The sequence below is a fragment of the Triticum urartu genome, chromosome 2, assembly GCF_003073215.2.
Source record: "Triticum urartu cultivar G1812 chromosome 2, Tu2.1, whole genome shotgun sequence".
NCBI lineage: Eukaryota > Viridiplantae > Streptophyta > Magnoliopsida > Poales > Poaceae > Triticum > Triticum urartu.
This window is the reverse complement of record NC_053023.1, coordinates 381451615-381460044: the sequence shown is the minus strand read 5'-3', so window position 1 is coordinate 381460044 and position 8430 is coordinate 381451615. Positions and strand designations below refer to the sequence as shown.

Sequence of the window (8430 nt, the reverse complement as noted above, 5' to 3'; positions counted from 1 at the left end):
GTTTTTTGATGGGCCAGGACGGTCAACAACTGGCTTGGGATCGGTCTGGACTCCCGCAAACCACCCTCACTTTTGTCTCCGGTTTACGAGAGAAATCGCGTCCAGACCGATACATGACCACATTGGATGGCTTTATCGGTCCGGACGGTTGCGGGAGGTTTGCATATCGACGTTGGACCTAAGCAACCAAAGAACCAAAGCATGGTACTAACTCAAGAGAAAAGCTCACTAAGGATAACACGGCAGGTTAAAAGAAAGCCTCGTTTCTTCTCCACGTCCTCCACTTTTTATTTTTTTTATGGTGTGTGTGAACTGCAAACCCCTTCACTCATGCTCAGCCCTCCCAACACAAGCTACACCCTGATGCGAGAGCATGAGACAATATCAAGCAGATAATGATGAAAAGCTCCAATATCTCCGAGATATCACCCCCTTTTCCACTAGAATACGTCCATGTTGTTTGATTCATATTCTTCTTTTAGTAGATTACACGTTTTAGTATTTCCTTCACAGAAAAGCATCATCGATCATGGAGGTGCCAACTTTCAGCCCCTTCACGTCTTATTTTTTTAAAGAATCACCGGGGGAATAGTTCTCCCACCTGAATATATTGTTCAGTAATGCCAAAGTCAGGAGTAGTTATCCTCTTGGTATTTGGCTGATCCAGCATATAAGCGAAACCAGACCAAAAACCTGAACAAGTTGAACGTGTTTACGAGGAAAACCGGGCCAAAAATCATACAGTAACAAAGTAAAAGAAGATGAGAAGAAATTGATGTCCAGGAGGACGCACAACCTAGTTAGCAGACAAAATGACCATCATCACGAAAGACTGAAGTAGCTGCAGGGTGCTGTCGAGGGATCACAATACCAAGACTTTGCAAACAGCCTATCGCACCACACCGATGTGCGTACCAAAACCCCACGACACAACACAGGAGCATCCACAATCAACGAGTGCCGAACCTGAACATGAACCTTGACTAGTAGCTCCGTCACAAGAAGTCAAAATGTTTAGCAAGTTGGGAAGACATTGCGCCCGGCATGTGCAAAGGTGAACCGAGACAACACTAAGAGCCCGAAGCTCGCTGCAACACAAGAGCAATCATGGGAGGGCCTTGAGCATGCACAACGACATAACATCACACCACGTGATGGGCAGCCGAAGAGTAACACATGCGAAAGAAGAACACATCACCGTTGACCCCAAACTAGTCGCAACACCACACCTGATACACCAAGCCGACCTCAAGCTCGCCGGCCGTCAGTAGGAGGTAGGAGAACTAACCAAGAAAATGGGCAGTGCTAGTCCCTTCCACGCTCTCTCGGTCATGCAGGCCTCCTAGCCGTCTCAGGGCAGAATAGAGATCCTCATTGGAGATCTAAATGTGTCCGGACCATTCAGCCTAGACATCTGATGCGGGAGTAGGGATCCGTGTTGAAGATGCCTTCAATTGTACCCAATTATTTTATGAAGCCCTCAATTTTAAAGACATACCAATATATACAACCTTCTCTATAAGGCAATAGTACTAATTAGTTTGTGTCCTTTTCTGATTCAACTATGCCCCAAGGATCAAGAAGAAGACAAGAACAATAATAAATTCCTTGGTTAAGCAATATGAACACATTTTTCTTTTGCATGCACAAACATACGTCACTATCTAGATAATACTCCGCACCTTGTTGCAGGAATGTTTTGTGATATGTTTCAATGCAAACTGGCAATACAATTATACAAATGATTGGTTGTGTTTGATTAATGGACTTTTATAACTACCAAAAGTTCGGATTTTAGCAATAGGCAAGAACGATCTTTACTTCACTCTAATTATACTAGTAAGCTTGCACGTGTAACACACGTCTAAATTCAGACGATAAGTACATCCTTTTGTAAAATATTCGTGCGATTCCTAACTTAGTTATTTGAAGTGCATTGTTTGACAATTTATGATGGTTTGAACAGTGGGCAAAAAGGGATCTTCAGACACGAAACAAGATGTCTGAGTCGACCAAAACAGAATCCACAAACTAAGATAACATCATCCATAAGCTGCCATAACTCATCGCTTCTCCTCTTTCTCCCATCGGCAGCCTTCTTCATCTGGGCTCCCAACTGGTGCTTGTTCGTCATGTCGACACGGAGCTTTACCATATGCATCTGCATTCGCCGCGTATGTAATCGCCCTGGACCTTGGATGGCCATAGCAAGCTCCTCTTTTAGAATTGGATAACCAGCCCTCGAGTAAGGGAGGTGTAAACATGGAGAAAAAGAAACATAGCATACTTGCGAGCACACCTTGGGAAGATGTCTCTTCCAGCTGGGCCTTGTATCTTGAGCCTCCAGTGACATGTTCTTGAGGCGCTGGTCTTTGAAAATTCCAATGGTCGGAACAGCATAGAAGAAACCTTGTAAAACAATAGTGTAGACTAATGAAACTGATTGATTTCTGATGTAACCATTTTTTAAAGGGGACATGGTAACACAAAACACATGTTTCCAAAGATCAAAAGGAGTCAAAAATTATATAGCGGTGTCTTCATAGGTTTTGCCGGTGTGATAGCGATGAAAAATTTGTCTTCTTGAAATACGTACATATGACATCTTCCAAGAAAGAAATTATTTATGTACTTGCATTTCACATGCCGACCAAACCGTCATCTGGCTTAACTGAAGTGGCAGCACTGTTCGACACACGAAAGACTGTTGGCACATAAGGGTAGTTCTATGTCATACTAAACCACAGTTTAAGCATAATATTGATATGTTGGTGTGCCCAAGAAAAAGAAGTGCAATGCATGTCTTTCATATAAAATTCACAATTTTACTAATCTTGCATGTACAATTTATGTTTTTGATTGATATGCACTCCGTAAAAGAATACAAGCTCACTAATAATAGTCTGATCGTATCTCTTATGCAGAAGCTGAAACTAATGTTTGGCCCTAGCATACACCATTAAGCACCTGAAGTCATTCTTATTCCAAATAAAAGCACCGTAACTGAAGCAACCAACAAACTAAACTCTAGAACATCAATGGATAATCAGATCAATCCTTCTCTAAAGCTCGCAAGACAGAAATGTCAAATTCTAACCTAGTTGAAAAATACTGTATAGGGTACATGGTCCACCCACCTAATAAATATAATAGATCGGCATCATTACGTCTAATATGCAATAAATTATGCACCAAATAGAATTCGATAAAATCCAGTAAATCTAATTTTTCTCGTTCCATATATTAGTTTTTTAGATATAAGAGGAGAAATATTCCATGGATAGTTAAAGTCCTCACTCAGGCTTAGAATTAGAAGAAACAAACATTAGAACTGCATTTGCTCGATGCTTGAGTGAAACCTTGGTTGTTACCTCTCCCAAGAAAAGAAAAAGAGAAGATACCAATAATCTGGATGCGGCATCAATAGCACGGCTGGAAAGTATATATAGATGCAGTTTCAAGACTAACCATTTTGCATTGAAGTTTGCAAATAAATCATTTCCATGTTTGAACAAAGGGAACTTGTAAACATCTGAACCAGGAACAAATGTTTCTTTAAGATTTAACAATAGCAGCAGAAACCCTGCAGCAAAGAAATAATTCTGATGCACTGGGATAAAAAATTCTGATGTACTTCAGTACCTTTTCATATTTAGGTGAGTGAGTAGAGAGACTAACACACAACCATAAGCACACGTCTCCTCATTCCGCAATTCAGAGCCTAGTTACTTTATGAGCCAATATATGCATCAATTCAAGATCCTCCAGTGTATAAACTGGTACTTTCAAATCACATTGCAGCTTTTTGTTGAAGAAACAATTTGCACATTCAGTTACATCGGCATGAGAGTCGGTGCAGCTGACATCGTGCTCTCCTAATAGCCATTTATGCAGGGCGAAAAGTTGCATTACAAAAAGAAATAGACATCGAAGAAAGTATCATGGGTTGAATCAAGATGTCAACATGTGGCTGCAAACTTGCAATTCCTATAGGATTTAAACAAAAAATAACATATATTGCCTAATCGGGCCAGGCGTCGCAGTGGCATTAGTCCATGATATGGAATCCGCATGGAGTAGGCCCAGGGAGCGGTGGCGGCTGCGAGACGGGGCGACGGCGTCGGTCTGCTTGCCTCGGTATATATAATTTGGTAAAATTGTATCCTCATCCTAAACATAGGCTCCTACAGAACATCCATTTCTAATTTTATGTATAACCGAGAGCCATTTATATGCCCAAATCTGATCTTAGAAAGAGTATGGATCAGTTTTAGCTCTTACATATATATACCTAAATTAAGCAAGCATTCAGATATTACATTCGTTTCCAGAGCAACATAGGAATAGTTCTTAACTCTCAACCAAAGGCTTTACCATATTTTCAGGGATTTGCGTGCAAACTTGTTTAGTCATCAATCCACAATATATGCATTTCTATTTCTTTGTAACCCTTTTGTTTTCTTGGTGCAACAAAAATTTATAGTAGGGCCATGCCTTACTGTTCAGGGTAACAAAAAAATGTCAATCTATTAACCAGTGTACTCAATCATGTTTGGAAATAATGGTACATAGGATCTGGGTCGTTGGTTCTTTTGGATGAATTGGTAGGACCTGGGCTTAATCTAAGAATTTAACAAATTGTTTATAAACAGAATGATCTTGCTTTTGGAGAGTTGAATTAGCTCACCTTCACGCAGGAAAAAATGACGTGTTACAATCTACAGAGCTCCCCTCGACTATAGAATCCAATTCACTGGCCTCGATCGCTCTGTTGCAGTTCCAACCAATCCATCAACAGTGAGCTCTAACAGAGTAACATGGAAATAATCAGACTGGGTGCTTTTCTTCGAGTGATGATGATGACACCGTAGTAAAATTGGTTTTTATCAATACTGCAAAAGAGGGGGTACTTCTTGTGCCTGCAGAAGTTTTCAGATAGCAAGCATGAGTGCAAAAGGGTAACGATCATGGAGGGCATGCAGTCTTGTGGAGTTGACAGAGATTACTCATCGTGAGAGCTTGGATCCAAACAATGCTTCAACTTGCGATTAGCATGCCTCATTTCTTTCATACCAGGTAGATGAAGCTGGTTAACCTGCATATACACATGTTGAAATAATAGAAGCAATGTCAAAGGTACTGATAACGTCATAAATGCTTAAATACCCTCCTAACCAGTGGCATATGTTCAACCAAGCACCACCTTGGTTAATCTTTTTTTGTAACACAGAGTGTTCATGTAGACCGGTGAAATGAAACACATAGCTAAAGAACAATTATTGGTGGGACTTTACATGATTATGTTATAAACTGTACTGTGCCAAGCTAGGTAAACATTCTTACCAGGTGATTGATTGTGCTGAATATCTTAAAAAAATGTTCGACCAGACAAACAAAGTGTTGCCTTGAAAAAACACTTTGCAATTATCTATATTAGCATCATGAAACACAGAGTTCCGACAAATTAAGGTCATAAAGATTAATCATATTATTTATAGCTTAAGCTACCTGTCCAGGAGTATATAGAAGAGGTGCATCAGTCAACATCATTGTCTCAACATGAGAATTCACAGTTTGATCCAATCCTACAATACAAACATCTGATGCATAAGAGGGAAGAAATTTCTACGCTGGTGTCAGCCCACCGAGCAAAAGTTCGAATGCAAATTCTAGAAAACAAATAGAACTATGCATAACCAGGAACTGTAGATCGATTGCATCGGAACATTAGAAGGGAAGAAATTTGCATCAAATTGCAGGATGTGCAAACACCTCCTGGTTTGCACGCACATACCTAAAAGTCAGAAATTTGCAAACGAAATTTGTAAGGAAGGATAATTGGAATACCAGCGGATAATCCAAATCGACCTCCGCCGTCGTCGTCGGGTGCGTGCGACCTCCGCGCGCCGTCGCCTTCCAGCCTCCCCGTCCGGTGCGTGCCGCCTCCTTGCGCCGTCGCCTTCTGGCCTCCCCGTCTGACGCGTGCGGCCTCCCGCCGTCCCCATCCGGCCTCCCCGTCGGGTGCGTGCAGCCTCCGTCGTCGCTGTCCGGCCTCAGGTGCGTGCGACCTCCGCCGTCCGGCCTCCCCGTCGGGTGCGGCCTCCGCCGCCCGGTCTCTGGTGCGGGCGTGCGTGTGGCCTCCCCCGTCCATGCGCAGGAGTGAAGGGGCGGCGGGGCCGAGCGGGTGGCGGAGTGAAGGAGCGCGGCGGGGCTGCCGGTGAGAAGGGACGGCGGGGATGAGCGGCGGGTGCGGGGGAGCGAAGGATGGTGCGGGAGAGAGAAGACGCACGATATGTGTGAGCGGTTAGTGGGGGCGACAGAGGACGTGCGGAGAGAGACGGAGGGATTAGCGTTTTCTAAGTGCGTGGTTGGTAGCGTTAAACACAGAAAAATTATGGGCTATTAGATCTTGTTAATAGATGAATCTAATTGTTTGAATCTGTCCCTTTCTTCCTTTTATAGTGGTAGTAGATACATGCATGTATTAGAATGATTAATTTTTCTTTCACATACACTCCTCTCTCTAATTACACGCATATATGCACTAAAGGACGAAAAGCTGATGTCATTCTAGAATTTTTTTTCAAACTTCAAAATGTTTTGTAGTTCAAACCGTCGCCCCGATTGAAAAACCGTCTTCACAAAAAAAATCATCTGGACAAGATCTTCGAAACTATATCCCATGTTAATATGTTGTAAAGACTTTTTTCGGACCAAAAGTTACCACATCCGTGCTACGTGAGTTATCATATCAGTTATACATAAGTTACCGTGTCGTTTACACAAAAGTTTCGGGGGTATGTTTTCAACAAACTTTTATCCCAGGGGTCAGAAAGTGATTATGATGTTTGCAGTGAGTTATCAACTTTGTATGTATATTACCATGTTGCACAAAAGTTATCGGGGTATCTTTTTTAATAATTTGCATTCTCTCGGTCAAAAAATTACCGCGATATTTGTATATGAGTTATCAGCTCTCATGTGTGTGTATTATCATGTTGTTTACACATGAGTTATTGGGTTGCATTTTTAACAACATTTTCCCATGTTACCAGCTCATGTTATTTACACGAGAAGTTAACATTGGTAAAAAAACACTGGTATGTTTTCAACAAAAAAATTCACGTCAAAGTTATCGTGGTGTTTTATCTAAGTTATCAGGACCGGGAGCCTATATTATCATGTTATTTACACAAAAAATTATCAAAGTATGTTTTCAATAACCTTTTTTCATGGGTCAAAGTTATCGTGGTGTTTGTACCTAAGTTATCAGGTACGGAAGCCTATATTACCATGTTATTGACACAGATGTTACCGGAGTATGTTTTCAATAACTTTTTTCTACGGGTCAAAGTTATCGTGGTGTTTATACCTAAGTTATCAAGTCCGACAATGTGTATTATCAGGCTATTTACAAAGAAGTTATCGGTTGTATGTTTTCAACAAATTTTTTTCATGGGCCAAAGTTATCGTGGTCTCTGTACCCAACTTATCAGGACCGGGAGTCTATATTATCATGCTATTTACACGAAAAAAGTTATCAGAGTATGTTCTCAACAACTTTTTTTCGCGGGTCAAAATTATCGTGGTGTTTGTACCTAAGTTATCATGTCCGGGAGCCTATATTACCATGTTATTTACATAGATGTTACCGGAGTATGTTTTCAACAACTTTTTTCCACGGGTAAAAGTATTAGTGGTGTTTATTCCTAAGTTATCAAGTCCGGGAGTGTATATTATTATGCTATTTACAAAGAAGTTATCGGTTGTATGTTTTTGTAGGATCTAGAAGTAGATGTGTCTAGAGGGGGGTGATTAGACACTTAATGCTAAAGTTGCAATTTTTAAGCTTTTTCGGTTTAAGTGGAGTTTAGGCACAATTTCAACATACACAATACATATCAAGCAAGCATGCAAAGAGTATATGAACAGCGGAATGTAAAGCATGCAACTTGCAAGAATGTAAAGGGAAGGGTTTGAAGAATTCAAACGCAATTGGAGACATGGATGTTTTTCCCGTGGTTCGGATAGGTGGTGCTATCCTACATCCACGTTGATGGAGACTTCAACCCACGAAGGGTAACGGTTGCGAGAGTCCATGGAGGGCTCCACCCACAAAGGGTAACGGTTGCGCGAGTCCACAAAGGGCTCCACCCACGAAGGGTCCACGAAGAAGCAACCACCCACAAAGGGTCTACGAAGAAGCAATCTTGTCTATCCCACCATGGCCATCGCCCACACAGGACTTGCCTCACTAGCGGTAGATCTTCACGAAGTAGGCGATCTCCTTGCCCTTACAAACTCCTTGGTTCAACTCCACAATCTTGTCGGAGGCTCCCAAGTGACACCTAGCCAATCTAGGAGACACCACTCTCCAAGAAGTAACAAATGGTGTGTAGGTAATGAACTCCTTGCTCTTGTGCTTCAAAT

General features: G+C 41.6%; 1 protein-coding gene across 18 annotated transcripts; it reads right to left on the bottom strand.

Moving 5' to 3' along the window:
• Positions 1–1801: 1801 nt before the first annotated feature.
• On the bottom strand, positions 1802–6336 carry LOC125537408. Of its 18 annotated transcripts, none has more exons than XR_007295860.1 (6): positions 5848–6336; positions 5509–5585; positions 5007–5095; positions 3469–4919; positions 2288–2409; positions 1802–2193 (listed from the first exon to the last, which is right to left on the bottom strand). XR_007295860.1 is itself a non-coding variant. In XM_048700724.1 (6 exons), the coding sequence occupies exons 1-4, from the start codon at positions 6149–6151 to the stop codon at positions 4805–4807; spliced, it is 585 nt and encodes a 194-aa protein (XP_048556681.1). In that variant the 5' UTR covers positions 6152–6335; the 3' UTR covers positions 1802–2193; positions 2288–2409; positions 3643–4804. The 18 variants fall into 18 exon arrangements, 13 of the variants coding, with proteins under 13 accessions (XP_048556681.1, XP_048556679.1, XP_048556683.1 ...); XR_007295858.1 differs by having other exon boundaries at positions 2300–2409; XR_007295861.1 differs by having other exon boundaries at positions 2300–3532; positions 3643–4919.
• Between the last annotated feature and the right edge of the window lie 2094 nt (positions 6337–8430).

Excerpts from the sequence above, each read along its gene's own strand:
- LOC125537408 (XM_048700718.1), bottom strand. The coding sequence starts at position 6,151 with ATGGACGGGGGAGGCCACACGCACGCCCGCACCAGAGACCGGGCGGCG. Across the intron at positions 5,586-5,847 it reads TCGATTTGGATTATCCGCTG|GATTGGATCAAACTGTGAAT; the intron begins GTATTCCAATTA and ends TTTGTATTGTAG. Across the intron at positions 5,096-5,508 it reads TTCTATATACTCCTGGACAG|GTTAACCAGCTTCATCTACC; the intron begins GTAGCTTAAGCT and ends GTGTATATGCAG.